The sequence below is a fragment of the Colias philodice genome, chromosome 30, assembly GCF_061535455.1.
Source record: "Colias philodice isolate Cphi_HAF_F1 chromosome 30, ilColPhil1 Martin Lab GWU primary, whole genome shotgun sequence".
NCBI classification, from domain to species: Eukaryota; Metazoa; Arthropoda; class Insecta; order Lepidoptera; family Pieridae; genus Colias; species Colias philodice.
The window spans coordinates 434,034-455,735 of NC_143115.1; the positions used below are offsets into that span (position 1 = coordinate 434,034).

The 21,702-nt window shown below is 34.2% G+C and overlaps 1 protein-coding gene across 1 annotated transcript in view; it reads right to left on the reverse strand.

Moving 5' to 3' along the window:
* Positions 1 to 21,702, reverse strand: part of emp (epithelial membrane protein) — a 128,716-nt gene that overhangs the window by 2,357 nt on the left and 104,657 nt on the right. Inside the window, exons 5-11 of the mRNA XM_089713414.1 lie at positions 17,604 to 17,745; positions 10,439 to 10,645; positions 9,712 to 9,938; positions 3,210 to 3,367; positions 2,054 to 2,175; positions 1,579 to 1,704; positions 648 to 790 (exon numbers count right to left, since the gene is read on the reverse strand). Of these exons, the coding sequence (XP_089569540.1) occupies positions 648 to 790; positions 1,579 to 1,704; positions 2,054 to 2,175; positions 3,210 to 3,367; positions 9,712 to 9,938; positions 10,439 to 10,645; positions 17,604 to 17,745 (1,125 nt within the window). The remainder of the gene's footprint in view (positions 1 to 647; positions 791 to 1,578; positions 1,705 to 2,053; positions 2,176 to 3,209; positions 3,368 to 9,711; positions 9,939 to 10,438; positions 10,646 to 17,603; positions 17,746 to 21,702) is intronic.

A 21,702-nucleotide genomic window follows, 5' to 3' on the forward strand; every position in this document is an offset into this window, starting at 1 on the left:
ATTGGCATGATTTTAAAAGAGCAACTATGGAGTTTCTTGCTGGTTCTTCTCCGTAGATACTGCTTTCCGAATCGGTGGTAAATGTTAAAAATATGTAATGACGATTCGAAAGTGCTTCTAAAAGAAGTGTAATTGAATAAATTAATGTTTGAGTTTGAGTTTGAGTTTACTTATATCGTATTGCGTCTTATATTGTATGTGTGTGTGTGTGCGTGTGTTGTCTTCTCTCCCATTACATCTGCAGTATAAGTGTCTTGTATGTTTGCTCATTTCACTGTACATCTGTCATTCAGTTTGTCTGTATGTAAGTATGGAATGTGTTTGTATATATCTCCCTTTATATATTTTTACATATTTTTTATTGAAGTGAAACTTCTTTATCGGGGTTGGAAAAAAAATTTAGTGTAACATTTTTTCGTTCCGCGCGACATTTTTCCGTTACGCGCCATCTTTTTCTTATCCCTACCGCGTGATTCGACGTATTTCTGTAAAGTTGCACATAGTAAATTATTTTTTGAAAAATAAGGTCATAAAGAAGTTTCACTTCTTACGTGTGTACACTAGTACACGCACACATTTTTTTCTATATAACTGTTTGTATTTATATATGAATTGTGTGTGTGTGTGTATGTCTGTCTGTCACTCACCGCACGAGACAAGTCACCGCCAGAAGCAGTAACAGCGCCCCCAACGCTGACAGTCCCCAAGAAAGAGCCGCTCGAGCGACGGGAGGTGCTCGTGTTGCTAGACGTAGTAGGGACGAGACAGAATCGGGGAGTTCGTCTATGCCCTGTGTACGCGAAAGAAAAAACAATTTAAACGCTGTTCAGTGTTAGTTCAGTGTTAGACTAGTGGTCCGCCCCGGCTTCGCCCGTGGTACCTACATGTTTAAACTATCCTATATCTCAAGTTGGATCGAACTGCACATGGTGTGCGAATTTTATTATAATCGGTTAAGTGGTTTAGGAGTCCATTGAGGACAAACATTGTGACACGAGATTTATATATATTAAAGATAGAAAAATTTCGATCACGAGGCGGGACTCGAACCCTTCATTTAACGCTTTTCTTTTTTATATTCTTTATAAATTTATATTTATAAAGCATTTGAATGCCATAACACCAAAAATATCAAATAAAATTTAAAAGCTGTTCAGTGTTCGATATTTAGTTTAATAGCATTCAAATGCTTTATTTTTTTAATAAGTCCACAAAACTGGACATAGCACTACAAAAATAGATATGGTAATTCTGATACCTACATATCATGTAATAAGTGCTAGAGGTTAACACAGCATTTAAATGAGAACAGAAAATAAATCGGTCATCGTAATCGGACTTAAATACCAAATACCAATACAGCATTCAGCTATCGATACATAGATTTCTGCAAAGCGTTTGATTTAATGGATCCTAACAAAAAATCTTAAAAACACATTTTAAATATTTAATAGACCATAAAAAAATTACTTTGAATCCAGATAAATTTTTTGAAGATTGATAGTTATCAAGACAGTAAAAAATCTAGATTTAAAAACACAATTATTACCCAAAACAGATGTAGTAAAAAAAACTAACCTCTTCGAACCACAATATCGGGAACACAATATCCGGGAAGTTGGCAACTTGCTTGATATCAACAACCTGCGACACGGCAAGGTTGATCTGTATCCGAGCGCGAGCCTGCATCGCTGTGCCCATCTCCTGTGGGAGTTAAATATTTATTTTATAATAACTCCCATGTAACAGTTACAAATCACTCTCAAAAATCTCGGCTAAAATCAAAGTACCAACTTACAAATCAATCCTAAATAACAGTTACAAATCACTCCCAAGTAATAGTTACAAATCAGTCCAAAAAAATTAAATCCCAAGAAAATGTTACAAATCACTCCCAAATATAACAGTTACAAATCACAGTTATAAGTAACAACTTACCGACTGTACATCTATGTATATTCTGTGTCGCTCGAGAACTAGTTACAAGTTACTGCCAAATAACTATTACAAATCACTCCCAAAATCACAGTTACAAATCACAGCTCCAACTTACCGGTTGTACATCAATGTATAATCTGTGCCGCTCCGGGTCGGGCGGGGAAATTCCCTCGACCGCTTCGCGGAAACTCTCGTCGGCTAGGTAGAAGTGCGGGAACGATAGCATTATTGGTGAATCTGGGGAAAAATATTAATTTGTTAAATGTAGTTATAATATAATATGTATAATGTTAAATGTAGAAGTGGGCAGACGTAGACTTATTTGTTTACACACATCAAAAATTACTATTCTGACATTAAGTTCCATTGTAAGTCGGGACAAAAAGAAAGCACAGAGCATAATATGAATGTACGTATGTTTTGCGAAACAGAATTATATTTTTCTATGAATGGGTGTATACTGTGTGCTGTTCATGTGTAAGTATATTATTTGTGTTTGTGTGTCTAGTGCACGAATATGAGCTGTGTATAATGAACTCATACCACACCCCGGACACTCCATACAAAATTATCGTTTTGACAGTCACACTGTAGAGACTGCAAATGTGTGTGTTAACGCTTTATGGTTGGCACATTTGTGACTAGCGTAAAAAAAAATTCGCGTTTTTCTGATGAAATACATCCGTAAACAGCACAATATATAACCATTTTCTAAGAAAAACGATAATCACAAATCCAAAATAATAAAATTACTTTAAGTGTTGTCAATCTTCGTTACGTATCGTCCTTGCAGAAAAATGCGGACCATTTTAATCACGATCGTGCGGGGTGAGGTATGTGTTTAATTTTGGCGGGAGGCGGAGAGTGTCCGTTCTGTAGCGTTTAGCTACTACATAATATTATATATTCTGTGCTCATACACTGTGTGAGAGTATGCCCGTCTGTGTACGTTTCTAAATGTATCCCTGTGAATGTATCTATATGTTTATCTGTGTGTATGTATCTGTCTAAAGCGTGTATATGTAATACATAATTTATTTTAATTTGTATTGAATCTCTGTCATCATCGTTAATGAATGTCTATAATTTATATTAATTTAAAATTTAACAAGCACTCTAAAATTTAGTTAATGTAACTATTCGCATGCCAGCTGTGACTGGCGAATTGTGTAGAACAAGTTCTCTCATAACACCATTGTATTACCACTTTTCTTGCGAATAAATTCATTTCATTTCATTTCATTTCTGTCTGTCTGTCTGTGTACACTCACCATACTGACACAGCGACACGTTGAACAGACCGCTGGGCGCACACGGCGGGCCGGCGGGACAGAAACAACGATTGTGCTCATCATCGGCGAATACATCAACCGGTGGTGTGAAACGGTAGCCTTGCACTCCGGCTGTGGACTCCACGTCTTTTAGATACCTATAAGAAGTAATAAATACTTGTAAGAAGAACCATTATGTCGACTGAGTCAATAATTACAGGAATTCATCGCGAAATCCTCTTTAGAATTGTTGGGGATGGATAATCATGACAAGCAACGCATAGCGGTCTGTATTTCCAAAGCATTGAGTTACATTTATTAAAAATATTCGAATAAAACGAACTTTTGATGAGCTAGATTTATGTTGCAAAGCCAAATCTTAATTTAAACGTCAAGAAATGTATATGTATTTTAGTAAGGCATTTGATAAGGAAAATCACTTGCAACATACTCGTATATTATATTATTATAATGATCAGGGGTTGGTATGTATGAATATGCTATAATAGACTGAATTATAAGTATGCAACAGAAAGTGCACGTTATTTTATAGTTAGTTATACAACGCATCCCTTTGTAGCTATATCGGGTGTTACCCAAGGCTCACTCCTGGAGCCAATTTATTTTAAATTTTCATTTATGATTTGACATTAAATTCAATATTTATTTCCTCATGTACCAATTAATAATAAGCTAAAAATGGACATTCAGATGACAAGTCAAATTAATAAAATATAATATAGTATACAAGCAAAGGATATTAATCATACAATCGAACCTACACACTCATGTGCAAGCGTTAGGGGTCAATAACCACTATGCCATCTGGGTCGGCGGATGAATGAATTAATTATATATGCAATATCGATATATAGAATCTAGTGGAATAAGAAAGACAACCCTTATCTGCTAAAACAAAACGTAAAAGGTGCGAAATAGGGGATGGAAATATTAACTAATACTATAAATACGAATGTTTGTTTGTTACTTTGTCCTTCGTCGAAACGGATTGTATGACTCTTTGTTTCTTAAGACTTTTAATGTTACTAGAAAAAAATATATTGACGTTACTTAGTTGAGAGACTGCTGAGGCAGGTTTATAGGTAAGATTATTTTAATCATTGTATAAGGAGTTGAGAGTTATTTAACTGAGAGGTGTTTATGCAACAGATCAGTCAGTTTTTATAAGTAAGGCTGTTTGTGTCTATATAATATAATTAATATAAGCCGAGATTAAACGCTATCATTTACTTTTAACTTGTTACTATGTACAAAATGTTTCTCATAACCTTTAACAAATGCTAGTGCATAATATAAAGTGCATTATACACAAATAGAATTGAATTCGTCTCGGGTTATCGCATAATAGGGAGAATGTAACAAAAACCATAATATACTGTGACAATGGCTTATTGCGTATGCGGCCGTATGTTACACCGAAGCGTAACGTATAATATTTATTAATATGACGATTTTATTTATTACTAGCTATCCCGGCGAACTTTGTACCGCCCTGTCAATGAATGTTGTGTTACCTTTTAGCTGAACTAATTTAGATTTTAGGCTTTGATGAACGTAATACAATGATACAAAATAAATATTTATATGGATTGATATGTAATAGTATTTTATTTTATTACTTCAAACACGTCTCAGAGAAAAATGACTGAATTTTAATAATTTGTGCAGCATGGATTAACTCTTTTCATTCTTTAACTGTTATCGACCACGCCATCGTTTCGTTTCACTTTAGTTGTGATAATAATTTTACCATTATCATTGGGCGATCGACGCTGATACAGTGGGTAACCATCGTTGCCTGTGATGGTCTCTGCCATCAATTTTCGTGGATACCTTTTGGTACACTCACTGTTAACCATGCATGGTGATTGGTGGTTGATGGTGTCACACGGTCCATGAATCATATTCGTGATAACAACGTTATGTCGGTCTAGATCGGTTTCAGGATAAGCAATCCCCGCACACTCATATATTTTATCTGCCCGAATCCTTTCGACTACTACTACTACTGTGCCTAGCCTTATCCCAGTTCATTTGGGGTCGGCTCTCCTCGTCATTCTTCGCCAGAGACATCGATTCCGGGTCGTCGAATCATTTACTTGAGCTTTCTTCAGGTCTTTGTTGATAACAGACATCCAAGTTTGTAGAGGTCTACCGCGCTTTTTCGGTCCAGAATTTATGGCCAAGACTCGCTTGGTCATGTGCTCTTCAGGTCTTCTCATCACGTGGCCATACCATTGGAGACGTCTTTCCGACAGCTTCTCTTCAATTGGTCTAATCTTGAAGCTTCCACGGATATGAGTGTTTCTCACTTTGTCGGCAAGGGTAACACCTCCAGCCCATCTGAGCATTCTCATTTCCGCTGCGTGTATTTTTGTCGCATGGGCCTGTTTTATGGGCCAGCATTCACTACCATAAATGAGAGCTGGGCGGATCGCTGTTTTATATGCCTTCCCTTTCACACGCACTGGCATCCTGATGTCACAGAGTACGCCGGACAATTCCCTCCACTTCATCCAGCCAGTGTTGATGCGGTTGGTCACGTCTGCGTCAATGGTACCGTTGTTAGATATAACAGAGCCTAGGTATTTAAAATGGTCGACAGTGTTAAGCGGGTGATTTTGAATGTTAATAGTGCGATCTTGGTTATTTGAGCCATAGCGGCACTGCATATATTCCGTCTTTTGACGATTGATCTTCAGACCTGCGGTCTCTAAGGCGTGTCTCCAATTCTCCAGTGCATCTTCGAGATCTTCAGCACTATCTCTAATCAGTACAATATCGTCTGCGTACAACAAATCCCAGGGAGGTTCTCTTTGCAAGTTTGCAGTCAGATAATGTATGATGAGATTGAAAAGGAGCGGACTCAACGCCGAACCTTGGTGGACACCCACTGCCACCTCAAATTCCTTGCTCAACCCTGCCGGACTTCTTACCTTAGTAGTTACCTTATGGTACATATTAGCAACCGCATTGATATAATACTCTGGAACATTCTGTGACCGCAGGGACTCCCAGATCAAATGTCGTGGTACTCGGTCAAAGGCCTTTTCCAAATCTATAAATGCAAGATGGATGTCTTTCTTCATTTCTCTATGCTTCTCCAATAAAATTCTCACACAGTGTAGGGCATCAGTAGTTGATTTCTGCTTCGTGAAGCCACATTGGTTTTCGGTGATATTAACCAACTGCAGGAGACGATTGTTGATGACTCTCTCCCATATCTTAAGTGTATGTGACATGAGTTTTATGGCACGATAGTTTTCACACCGTCTTAAGTCACCTTTGTTTTTGAAGAATGGGACTAGAAAGCTTTTCCTCCATTCAGTAGGAATTCCATCACGTAGAATTCTATTAAAAAGTTGTGTGAGGAAAAGAGCTCCCTTCTCACCCAACTTTTTCCATAGGTCAGCGGGTACTTCGTCAGGCCCCACTGCTTTGTTGTTAGACATTTTCCTAATAGATGTTTTAACTTCGTCTAGGCTAATTTCCTGTATTGGTCCCTCAACAGCTGGTAAGTGTGGTGGTTCTTCGTATGGATACGTCTGATTAAGTAGTTCCGAGTAGTATTCCTGCCATCTTGCGTTAATATGAGCGTTTGAGGTCAGGAGCTGATCATCCTTGTTTTTGATGTACCTCGAGTTACGAATATCCATATTGTTAGCTCTTCTCTGTCTAGCTATTCTAAAAAGTTCCCTGTCGTCTTTAGCTCTTTCTAATCTTTCGTAGAATTCTTCATCATGATGAGCTCTTGCACAGGCAACTTCTCGTTTAGCTGCTTTCTTCGCATTGCAATAATTACTACGATCCTCTTCACTTCTACTTAGTTGCCAGATCTTGAATAATTTCTTTTTCGTCTTGACTTTTTCTTCTACTTCTTCTTTCCACCACCGCGCTTGCTTGTTATTCTTGAGAGGACCCTTTGAGATTCCAAATATTTCTGAAGCTTTCTGCAAACAATGATTTTGGAAGCTGCTCCACATTATATCAGCTGTTCGAGTGTCATTTTCCAGTTCTTTGTCTACATAGTCTACCATTTCTCTTATCCTTTCGACTAATTAAATTAAAATGTGTGCATGCTGCAAGCCAGATTGTTGTCATTCGATTGAATACATCCATCATTGAATAATCCCAAAGATGTGTTCGATTAATGTAATTCATCAGTGATCGGATTTTTTGCTTGAAAACACGTGTGGTGATGTCGTGCCGATCACTTGATATTTGTCCGGGAAGCAGCAGTTGAATAATTTCCATCCATTTCGGATTACATAAAAATGTAATGAATAAATCTGGCCGACCATAATGACGAACATATTATTATGTCATTGCATCTTGCGCATATTCACTTTGGCTACCTGTGTATGTCGCCGGTAAAATAATCAATAGACCAACATTTTCTGCACCTTCTTCTGTGCTAATTGCATCGCATAAATGGATGTAATCTTCAAAACGCAATTAAGCTTGTTTATAGCAATTTGATAACAATATTGTTGACGCAGTCGACGAAGTCGCAACAAATAATTGTCAGAATTTTTACATTTTTATAGAATTTTTTTAATAATTAATCGAACTAAACTTCTTGGTTAGTTTCCCCACCAAAAATAGTTAATTTTAATTTCTGAAAACACGCGTAAACACAAACATTTGAGGAATTTTTATGTATCTGCTTTTATTGCACTTTTTAATAATTGATTTTAAAATAAATACAAACAATATTTATTCACCCTTTTTAATTTTTTATTATTTTACACATAATACATTTTTGAACGCATGAATGTCAAACATTATTTTCCGTATTTGACAGGATTGACAACTAATGATTGACATGTACGAAAATCAAAATTTTGGGAAAATATTTATTCGTCTAGTTTTTGTTGTTTTTATGATTTATTCTTCTTTTCTGGACGGAGACAAATCCAACGAATCTAAAACCATGAAAATTGGTTCAGTAGAACTCGAGTTATAAGTGTTGGAACATACAGACTTTCTTTTATATATATAGATAGTGAAGGCTGAAGATATAACTAGATAAATATTTTTATTTGGGTGTATAGAAAACTGTAAAAAATGAAAATTTAATTCGATAAAGTATTTATAAGCAGTATAAACTGATTTTATTTAAACAAACGTTATAATCCAACGCCGAATCCACAATAAAATATTTAAAAAAAACACGAAAAGCCGAAGAGCATTTCAAACCTAAACCGGATACAAAAATTAATGTAAGTTTTTTCCTTATATTATAAATATATACGACAAGAAGATCAACAAGTTATATTTAGTAAACAAAAAGATAATTTAAAATGAATCCTTTTCAAGATCTCTAAGTAAATTAAGATCAGCACGACCATTAAAAAGCCATTATCTTTGAAGGTAAAAATGTTAATCTCGTATCAAATTCCATTATCCTTATGCTAGTAGCGCCTTGTTGTTCTGTCTTTAATCTAATTTTAATAAACCCTAGTCTACACAAAACGATATAGATATTTATTATTCGTATTTACAAATCGTATCCGTAAGATGATTGGGAATAACTAAGGAATACTAATTGACATGAGTATTCTTAACTCTTCATTTATTCTTCGTAACATATTTTCGATATTTTAAATTTCATAATAGCATTCTTCGATCTCAAAAAGTCGATGAGGCAGGATAAGTTAGTTTTCGACACATTTATTTATTGTATTTTGTAGGCCTACCGTGCATTATGTTATCATTCAGTTAAAACACAAAATGAAGAATCATAGATTAATACAATCTTTGAAGACACGTGTTGATCTTGTGAAAATTGTATCGCAATCAGTATAGAAGTTTTTACGTGTAAACTGTACACAATCCAACTATGTATATCTGTGTACATAAATATATAAAGTATTGTTACGCTACGGTGTAACAGGGTGCCACGTTCGCGCGTCGAATTACACAAGCCGATAATCGCAATTACGCCACAAATCAGTTATTTGTTATTGTTTCACACATCTGCATTGTTTGTGTGGAAACATAAAACGTCATAAAAAGTCGTTACGTAGCTCTGGTAATATGTAATAACAACTTTTTAGTATTGATATTCAATGAATATTAATTATTTAAATACTTCTTGGGTTTTCGATAAGTATATTTCCAGAAATTGACATTATTTAACATTCTAATTTTTTTAATTTTTTACATTTACACACCTTTCGTACAGTTCCTTACATAATACATACATCAATTCAGTTCGTTACACTAACATTTACCAAGTTCGTTACACACTTTCATTCAGTTCGTTGCTAATTAATAAACCATTAAGTTCGTTGCGTACTTTTAACGTACTATCTACTCTAATAACTTACCTTGAGCGTACTATTTACTCTAAGAACTCACAAGTTTTAACTACTACATTTACCAAGTTCGTTGCACACTTACATTCAGTTCGTTGCTAAATCATAAACCGTCAAGTTCTTTGCTACCATTTACTAACATTTTAAGCTACTTTACTTACTTGAGCGGCAGCAGTCTGCACAGATCCTTGTCGTACACATGTAAAGTGTCGTTTCTAGTGATGTGCGGGGGGAATATCGATCCGTCAGAGCCGGCGATGCTGTTGCACTCGTCTGTTAGCCAGTGCGGTAGCTTGTCGCGGTGGTTGTAGCGCTCTATTATACCGTATTTTGTTATGTCTGTCGCACCACTAAACATGGTAACGGGGTCGGCGGCTGTGCCGTTTTTCTGTGGAATTTAATTTGTGGATGAATAAACGTACTTGTTCGTTTTAATTGATGTGGGTAGTGGACATTTATTTGTGTTCGTTAAAATTATCGTTATTATACTGTACTGTTATGAAATTACATGCAAAATAATAAAATTAAAAGTATACTAGGAAAAGTAGATTATAGGTGGTTTTTTTATTTATAATTTATAATATAAATAAAGGTAGATCGAATTTTAGAGCATCGTCAGAAAAACTGAAAGGATTTGAAATTCAAAATAAGACTATTTAGCTGAATTTCAACAAACAGTTACAAATGTTATATAGCAAATATAGTACTAGTTTATCGTTACGAAAGTGCAAATAAAAATGAACAATTTTAAAGACCAATATTAACTTTACACTTCAACAGTACTATAACAATGTTCTAGATATTTTCTAAGTCACATATCACCCTAATTACATCCAACGTAGTGGCATATACCCTAAATAAACAAATTAATTAAATTATCCGACTCACCCCATAAAACAGGCCAAACTCTTCATACGGCAGCTTCTGTTCCTTCGGCACTACATCCTTAGCAAGCTTCAGCAGGGGATCCTCGTACCCCCAGAGCAGTTGACCCACGGACACTTCGACGAAGGGTTTTATCTTGAGTATGTCCATGATGGACGCCATGGCTAGACGGAGAAATCGCGCCGCGTGTTTCGATTGGGAGGTTGCACTCTGGAAAATTATAACATTTACATAAACCAACACGCTTACACGCTTCACCTGTACGTTTTATAAATAAAATAAATATTTCAGGACAATTTTCACACACGGCACGATCTGATCCCATACTAAGCTTTCGCTTGTGTTATGGAAACCAGATGTCTGATAAACATACATACAAAATACATAAATAAATAATTAACACACCCAGACACAGAGCAAACATCTATGTTCATCACACAAATATTTGCCCGGGGTGGGAATCGAACCCACGACCTCTGGCTTGGAAGGCAGGGCCACAACCAACCGGTCAGTCAGATTGTATATAACCAACTCCTTTTGGCTCGATTTTGACACGGAGTATATTTCGTTTAAGTTTGGTGACAAAAAGAATTCAAAAGCTCGCAAAAACGTTCGCGAACACGCTTAAAATATTATTATTCAATAAATATTTTAGTGATGTACGTTACACTTAAAAAAATGATATCGCTGACTAATAAAGATCGAGTCTTTTACGATAGATTGGCTTGAAATACAATAGAAAGAGCAATGCTCGTTATCACATAGAATATATTATACTCTAATATAAGTGAGAAATAAGGAAAACATATGAACAAATGAAGCTTGAAAATTCAAAATCGTGCCCAAATTTGAGCGCAATCGCTTCATTACTTTGATTTTTCAAAGCATACACTTTACAATAATTATCAAGATAAATTTTCACATACACAATTACATAATTATTTAAAGTCATATATTTATAAATATAATGGCCACCACGACCTTCACCTGACGACCTAGACAATTATTTCCTGCTTACCGCGACGTGATTCAAAAATTACACGCACGTAATATATTTTTTGTTTTGGCCTTCATCTTAGCTTCATGTGTGTTAATAAGCATTGAGATAATATTACTACGTATGGAGGAGACACCACGAACAAAATCTGTGCGCCATATTTTTGCTCTAACTAAGTCTAAAAAATTATTATCTAGTTTTATTAATCTTATCGATGAAAAGTTATGTTAGTCACTTTTCCGTATTATTTGTGCAATATCGTAACACACACGAAGGCATATATTTTGATGCGTTTCACTTTAAAACAAATAAAAAATGAGCGTGCAGTTAAGCCATATGGCTTATGTTGAGCGGAACATAAGTGATGTAGGCGGTGTCGTCTCCATATGTATATCTCAATGATGGTAATGAGCTTTATTTTTACATACTAGTTAGAGCGTGTGTTTGCTTGCGTAAAAATATAATTTTCCATGTACGTCTTTATATAATCATTTTTATAAAGACTGCTGAATCTATAAAGACTGATATGCTATCTGCTAATAAGATTTACATCAAAATGGGCCCAGCGCTTTTAGAAAACTAATCAGATAATCAGTAGATAACTATAACATATCTTATTTCCAAGCAAAACAAGGGAGGAACAAAATCTTTTTTATAAAATAAAACCACGGCAAAAGCATATATTTACGAAAGCTTATCGTTGTAACTTAAAAAATAATAATTTTGATGTAACTATGATCAGTAAAAATATATTATCCATATTTTTACAATTTATCTGTACTTTTATTGTAACAACTAGCTGTGCTCGCGGTTTTACCCGCATTACTCCGCTCCTGTTGGTCTTAGCGTGATGATACATAGCCTATAGCCTTCCTCGATAAATGGGGTATCTAACACCGAAAGAATTTTTTAATTCGGACTAGTAGTTACTGAGATCAGCACGTTCATACAAACAAACTCTTCAGCTTTATAATATTAAAAGTATAGATTAAATGTAGATCGTTCTTATCCTAAAAGTTTCTTTCATTTATCCTAAATATCTTCACATTCAATAAATATCAGCTCATTTCACTGCTAAAGATTTAATAAGCCTATTTTAATGTTATTTTTTTTTAAATAAACACAGGTTAATGAAACCCAGAGGTCAATAAATAACCTTACGTTTTTGTCACTTTTCACAAGGTAGTCGTGTTGTTGATTTCCCGTAAACCTTAAAATTTCGTATTTTGGAGGTTGCAAATTTAAAAAAATAACATAATTACGTCTCTTAATTGCAAAAATCTTATATTAAAATTTTATTCATTAATTTCCTTGAATGTGTAAAATAAAAAAAAATTATAAAGGTGAATTCATTAGTGCAGAAACAGAAAAAAATATTGTCTGTCTGTTAAGCCATTTAAAACTAATAAAGAGGAAACAATGTTATCAAACCAAAACTACTGGACCGATTAAAAAAAAATGTTTGACAAAAAAGGCACCTTTTTTAAGTCACATAGGCTATATTTTATTTCGTTTTTATCCCGGGTCATGCCAGGCTGAGCTGCTAGTGCTAAATAACAAGACACAACTACCTATCCGTCTGTCCATCCTCTCAAATATTAATCCAATCCACTACCCACTCTTCAATCAATCGTCACAGCCGTTACCGATATACACACAAACACACACACAAGTTCATTGACCTCTAGCCACATAACGGGATAGACCGTGAGTCTATATTTAACACTAGGTAGGTAATTATTTGCCTGTATACTTTATTGATCAATGAACTATAGTTTTATGTATTACTATCTTCTTCGCGCGGCTTCGTCCGCTTTGCCTAAATCCTAATAAATTATTATATACTGAAACCTTCCTCTTGAACAACTCTATCTATTACAAAATCTCATCAAAATCTGTTGCGTAATTTTATAGATCGAAGCTTGCATTAACAGACAGAGGCGAGAAGCGAATTTGCTTTATATTATTTAGTGATTATGTATTTGTTATTTTAACTGACAGATACATATGCTAACAGGACATATCGTGGCGTTGTTTTCTTGAAAAAAGAAACGCTAAATTAGTTTGTTTGTTTTTGCTAAGCGCAAATCTCGAGAACCACTGAACCGATTTCGTTAATTTTTTTTTATAAGTACGAAGATGTTTCTCATGGATAGAAAACGTAAACATGTACCACGGGTGAAGCCGGGGCGGACCGCTGCAGCTGGTTAGCAAATAATATTATCTATCATGTGAGTTGAATTGAAACGAACTGCAAAGCGTGACAACCGTTACGTATATAGACATAGCACAGAAAGACAGACATGCAATTTTTTATTAGCTTCATCTGTATGTTTGTTACCGAATCCTTTATACTCGATTTTGACCCACTTTAAACGGACATTTAATTCAAACTTTGTACACTTATCAAGGATCGGTGACAATACAATAATTTGATGAATCTATCTTATTAAAGCGTCCAGTTTCTTCTTTTAATAAAATGTGGGTATTTATTTTAAACAAACTGACCCGACAGACTGCTTTCGCAAACTTTAAATAACCACTGTTTTCTTAATTTTTAAAGTTTTTCTTTTATAACATACTAGCGGTCCGCCCCGACTTCGCCCGTGGTACATATTTCGCAAAAAAGGTAGCCTATGTTCTTTTTCAGGGTCTAAAGATTATCTGTGCCAAATTTAATCAAAATCGGTCCAGTAGTTTATGCGTGAAAACCATACACACATAATTACAAACATCCTTTCCTCTTTATAATATTAACTATTAAGTATAGAAAGAGATTTAATTTTGATTTTTAACTTGTAATTTTAGCCCAAAATTGCTTAAAATAAATGGCACTTAATCATTATATGTAAAAAGTCATAATATGTAGATACATACTAGATAGTAACTTACATACCTATTAACAAATACTACAACAATAAAAACTATAACAAACTAGCAAACCGGGCGAACTCCGTTTCGCCACCAGTGACACCTTTTCTTTGCTATAAACCTCACGGAGCCCGAGACCTTTCCAACGAATGCAAAACCGTGGAAATCGGTTCGTGCATTCTGGAGTTATAGCGTCAGGAAGGAAAACCCGACTTATTTTTATATAGTAGACTAGCGGTCCGCCCCGGCTTCGGCCGTGGTACATATTTATGTTTTCTCTACATAAGAACCATCCTGGTACTTCAAGGAATTTAATAAAAAAAGAATTATCGAAATCGGTTCAGCCGTTCTCGAGTTATGCGCTTACCAACACATTTTGCGATTCATTTTTATGTGATCAATTTTATAGGAAAACTGTTTTATTTTTACAAATGCACATTGGTTATTAGACAATAAAATACATTTTTTTAAATACATTCAACATAATAATAAAAACATAAAAAAATTATCTCATCTACCGATTACTAAAAAACTACAGTTTTACATATTCCACAATAACTTTAAATTCAAAAACAATTAGAGACACTGTAGATAATCACTTGGAAAGTGTCAAGCAGCGTATGCGTACGCGCAGACTACGATTTGTCACTTTCATTTATATTGCACTTGTGTCATATTTGTTAAATATTCATAAAAATGTTTGAAAATAGTCCCGGAGTTTATTAATCACATATCATCTATACTTATTACTAGCGGTCCGCCCGGCTTCGCCCGTGGTACATATTTCGCCATAAAAGGTAGCCTATGTTCTTTCTCAGGGTCTAAAGATTGTATGTGCCAAATTTCATCAAAATCGGTTAAGACGTTTATGCGTGAAAACAATACCTACATACATAATTACATATTTACAAACTTTTCCTCTTTATAATATTAGTATAGATACTTAGAGTATTATAAAGCTGAAGAGATTGTTTGTTGGAACGCGCTAATCTCAGGAACTACTGGTCCGATTTGAAAAATTTTTTCGGTGTTAGATAGCCCATTTATCGAGGAAGGCTATAATATATATATCACACGATCTTCCACTTCATACAAATCTCCATTCTTATTAAATTATATTACTTATTATAAAACCTAATCGAGTTACTTCACGAGAATTGCATTTGTCCTATATCAAAATCCACACAGCATTTTAGACGTAATATAGAGACATAAGAAAAAAAAAAAGTGTAGTCCCGTGTCCCCGTAGTGGGGTAAGGGGCAGATGCATTATTCATACATCTGTTTCACTGATCGATTTTCTTTAGGGACAAGTAGGTGATCAGCCTTCTGTGTCCTGCCAGACCGAGACATTTTTTTTTCTTCGTCTCCACCGGGAATCGAACCCAGGACCCCTCGGTCAACCACTGTACCAAGGAGGCGGTCAAATATAGAGACATACAAACACAAAATCTTATCCCCATTCCATGCTCTATACCAAACACATACATACACAATCACACACACATACCTGTTAATACTTATGTACATACAATTACGTCACAAGTTTTACGTCATACCATATCGTAATAAGCACCAAATTAACATCTCTGCATGTACTTTCACTTGTTAAGGACTTGACTTTCATTCTTAAAAATACGTAAAGGGTTTTTTGTTTCCGCTCGTTATAGGGAAATAAGATACGAGTATGTATTTTGGTAATATCATTAAATATTGTGGTATGTTTTCTTTGATATGTACTATGTATTATTATAAACTAGCTGTGCTGCGCGGTTTCACCCGCATTGCTCCCGTGGGTCTTAGCGTGATGATAATATATAGCCTATAGCCTTCCTCGATAAATGGGCTATCTAACACCGAAATAATTTTTCAAATCGGACCAGTACCTCCTGAGATTAGCGTGTTCAAACAAACAAAATCTTCATCTTTAACCAGCGAGAACCATCAAATCAAAAAATTTTATCCTTGTTACCTCTGTTAGCTACCACAATCGAGAGTTTCGTACAGGAAATTATTGGGCGTCTCATCAAAATAAAGCTACTCACGGAAAATTAGCTTGATAGTAATCACTTGCAAAAATGGGCGATGTATCCCGGACTATGACATTTTAATATGTACGTGTTTCTTTATTGGACGGATAAATTTTAACCAAGGATTGAAAAATCGGCCCTAAAAAATCTTAAATTATAATTGCTGTATACTTGATTACAAATTTTCCATCAGAAGAAATAAAAAAACTACAATTTACTAGCTAGAATTGCTATTTTATCGGACAAACAATAACTGCAAAAATTATTTCGCTAGTAACAAGCTACTGATTCTGAAATAACTTATGCTAAATTATGTACTTATTTTCAGTTTTTATTACGGGTCGAGGGGGCTGTTGTATAAATTAAAATAAATTAAATAAAAAACTGTTACAAAACATATTTTTTTCAACACCTAACCGTATTCAAATTAAAATAAACATACACATAATGCATGTATTTAACACAGTATAACATTTAAATTCGAAACAATTACATAACTTATATTATTACACAAAACAGTACAATTTAAATAATTATTTGTACAAGTAAAATACCTAATTATAATTAAATACAGTGAGTGGTGCTTTATGTAATTTCTGTTTTTGCTACTTCATTCCATTATTTTAAACGTCTATTTGTTGAATATGTTTTTTATTGTTTCCATTAGTAGGTCATTAACTTGAACTGATTTTCAAGTTATTTTGTATCTTATATACAAAATAACTGTAACTGTTGGGTTTCAATGTTTAAGTTTTTTTTCATTTTACGTTTAGCTAGTAAGATTCACATTAAGTACTTATTCACTATTTTTTTGAAGTATTGAACTTTCATTCAATCTTGCCAAAGAAGTTTCACTTCTGACACGTGTGCTCGGCATACACGCTCTATTTTTTAAATATTTTATTGATATTTATTGAGGTACAAAACTCGAATTATCTTTACCTGTTACATGTATGTAGTGACTAGAGAATAAATAAAATAAATCAAACCTAAATGAATCCATTACATACAAACACACAGGTGCAGCTTAAAAAATACTTATCACACACAGTGCGTAAGTCAGTCAGTCAGTCGGTCAGTCACCTATTTATTTATTTATTTATAACACTTTTATGGCAAAAATAACATTATCAATACAAAAAAGGCATAGTTTGTACAAGAGGCGGCCTTATTGCTAAGCAGCAATCTCTACCAAGCAACCAGATGGTAAAGGAAATGTATGAAGTTAACACCTATGTATTTTAGAAACAAAATAACATGTTATACTCACCAACATAGGTATATTGGGCACCACCACAGAGTCATCATCGGGCCCCGCGCTCAACTCCGGCATGAACGTATACGTGCGATGGTAAAAAAACGACAATGTGCCGTTCTCGTTGTCTGTGATGTTCATCTTCTCCCATTCTTCACTGTTGGTGATGAAATAAATCATGTTAATCTTAATCTTATCTTAATCTTAATACTATTATAAAGGCGAAAGTTTGTATGGATGTATGGATGTATGGATGTTTGTTACTCTTTCACGTAAAAACTACTGAACCGATTACAATGAAATTTAGCACACATATAGAGGGTAACTTGGATTAACACATAGGATAGGTTTTATCCCGGAAATCCCACGGGAACGGGAACTATGCGGGTTTTCCTTTGAAAACGCGGGCGAAGCCGCGGGCGGAAATCTAGTAACACAATAAATATCTACATACTAACTTACTTCTAAGCAGAAAAGAGAAGAGCAGTCGAGAATGTCTTAAGGGCCTCTTCAGAATGGGCAGCGTTGGCCCAACAAATGATCGTCGATGCTTGTCGCCATTACGGCGATCATAAATTAACATACTTCAAACAATGATATGACCACAGACATTTAGCCCTTCTACACTATCGTTATTGTCTCTACTCGCCCAACGCTGCCCATTGTGAAGAGGGCTCTATAAAATGTTACGTTAAGTCACATTCATATAATATTTGGTATGAAAAGGTCAAATTTATAAACGTTTGTAAATTGTAATATAATCATATTGCATACATGTATTTCGAATTAAACATTTTTAATAAACTGAGTTAATTTAAACAAAATGATAACATTAAATAATTCATAGGTCACGATTATTTTAAACTAGGTATCGATTAATTTTAATTATTTTATACGAATTAAAGCGAATTAAATATAAACATATGAAATGTTACATAATATATTTTTAAGAATGAATAATTTACAGTTAATTACGGCCTATTATTGTTTTTAAAACAAACCAGGTTGCCTGGCAGAGATTGCTGTGTAGTAATAAGGCCGCCTATTGTGCAAAATTTCTGTACCTCATTAATTTGTATTTACCACATTTCCTATATTGTTTTGTACAATGAAGTGTTGTAAATAAATAAATAAATAAACCATGAATATTCAAAATGTATGCAATGCAATGCAAGGTCTAATTTTAATTTATTTATTTTGTAATTTATCCTTTATTAGCTACTAGCTGCGCCCCGTGGTTTCACCCGCGTGGCCTACTCCTGTTGGTCTTAGCGTGATGTTATATAGCCCATAGCCTTCCTCGATAAATGAGTTATCTAACAAGAATTTTTCAAATCGGACCAGTAGTTCCTGAGATTAGCGTGTTCAACCAAACAAACTCTTCAGCTTTATAATATTAGTATAGATTATTAACCTAGAAATCTATTCTGACAAAGTAAAAATTATCCGTAACATAACGATATCTGGGTTGTATACCAAATATCTTAAAAACTTGATAAAAACCAATAAAAACAAATGCTCTAAAACAATTTTAACGTCATGCGATTTCAGATAAATAACAATTATTAATTTCATTGCACATAACTATTATAAATTTTAAGAATCTTTTTATGTACATAAATACGTTAATTCTATTTTTAGACATTGTAAGAGAATTAAGCGCGTCACACACGGTGAAGATACTATAATATTTTATCTTAAGATACCGTTATATTTTATATTACAGTATCTTAACGCATCCGGTATCAGCGTTCGGACCATCATTTTGCACGCCTCATAAGCGAAGCGTTGAGGTGGGTACTACTGTCACTTCGCGCAAAACATCTGATTTTTCAAACTTAAAATGTCTTTATGTATCATACATTGCACTTGTAAGATAATACATACACACACATATTAAGAAAAAACACTATTTTTAACGTTCATGATATTTTTGATGTCATTTTTGTTATTTAAACTAGTTAAAAAAAACAGTTTAAAAAAGTTCTGTCTTGGACGTCCGTGTGTCTGTATGTGCGGATCCTTTTTCTTGTTAACACGATAGCGACCGAAATACTTTACTAATCGAGTCTTTTGCACGCCTCATAAGCGAAGCGTTGAGGTGGGTACTACTGTCACTTCGCGCAAAACATCTGATTTTTCAAACTTAAAATGTCTTTATGTATCATACATTGCACTTGTAAGATAATACATACACACACATATTAAGAAAAAACACTATTTTTAACGTTCATGATATTTTTGATGTCATTTTTGTTATTTAAACTAGTTAAAAAACAGTTTAAAAAAGTTCTATCTTGGACGTCCGTGTGTCTGTATGTGCGGATCCTTTTTCTTGTTAACACGATAGCGACCGAAATACTTTACTAATCGAGTCTTTTTTTTTCTCTTACGCTTGAGTATGCTCAGGAATAGAACCCTTTCATTTTTCAGGGTCTGATTCGATGTGGTTTAATTCTTATTAAATAAACAAAAATAATAATTAATAAATATTTATTAAAAAAAATTATGAGGCGTGCACTTTTGGATTTTCCAAATTATTTTTTTCTCTTACGCTTGAGTATGCTCAGGAATAGAACCCTTTCATTTTTCAGGGTCTGATTCGATGTGGTTTAATTGTTATTAAATAAACAAAAATAATAATTAATTAATATTTATTAAAAAAAAATTATGAGGCGTGCACTTTTGGATTTTCCAAATTATATTTCTTTTTGTCATTGCGTACTAAGACTCCTGTAGAACCGCCATCCTGTTACAAATGACCCACAAAATTTCGCGTCATTTGTAACAGGATGGCGGTTCTACAAGAGTTTTTCACATGACCATGATTAGTAAAGAAGATTGAATATAATTTAAAAGGTCAAGGAATATCAAGACATTCAGATACTAATTTTCTAACAGAGACGTACTTTGACAAGGCTTTTGTCATATTTGTACGCTAAATTAAGTTAGAAGTTAAATTTTTGAAGTTAAACTTCTTTATCGGGGTGGGAAAAAAAATTTAGTGTAACATTTTTTCGTTACACGTGACATTTTTCCGTTACGCGCCATCTTTTTCTTATCCCTACCACGCGTGATCCAACGTATTTCTGTTAAGTTGCATATAGTAAATTATTTTTTAAAAATAAGGTCATAAAGAAGTTTCGCTTCTTACGTGTGTACACTAGTACACGCACACATTTTTTTTTAAATGGTCTACTTGCTTTCCGCCTAAAACGTTACAAATTATATATCAGAAGCTTCCTCGATAACCACACTATTTATTGGTGAAAACAGAATGAAAATCGGTGCAGTAGTTTATGAATTTATTTTCGACAGACATATTATATACATAGCTCTCACATGTAACTTCGGCCACTTTGTTGAAAACTTAGCAAACCATACACTAAAATCTACAAGAAACACGTCTCTATCTATTAAAAAAACCAAATCCGTTGCGTAGTTTTAAAGATTTAAGCATACATAGGGATAGACAGCGACAGCAAATTTGTTTTATACTATGTAGTGATATGTAGTGAAGTGTAACTTAAGTCAAGTAAACTTAACTTAAGTACCTAAGTAAGCTAGGTAGGCGTCGTGACTAATCACACATGCAAACCACGATTGATAGTTGGAAATCGTCGAGGTGTTTATTCACTACATTGTGTACATTCAAAGAAAGGATATGAAGCTTTAAGAATGTTTTAGTAATAAAAATATATTGTTATAGCACGACTACAAAAATAAACAGATAAACAAAAATAAGCGTTATATGTCACTCAGGAATGACCTAACTTATTGAATTTCCTTTTTTTAAGTGTATTCTGTGAGTATGACTATATTTTTTTATTCAATATATAACGATAAAAGGCATATCATTAAACATCAAAGTATAAAAACACCAGTCAGCAAAACAGATAGGAAATATTTCTACCTCATAATCAACAAATACACGGAATTTCTAATTTACTTACACCACCAATCGCAAACACATATAAAATTTTCAATACAATACTTCTATCGGGCCCTATATATTACACTAGATAGCTGTGCCCTGCGGTTTTACCCGCATTACTCCGCTCCTGTTGGTCTTAGCGTGATGATATATAGTCTATAGCCTTCCTCAATAAATGGG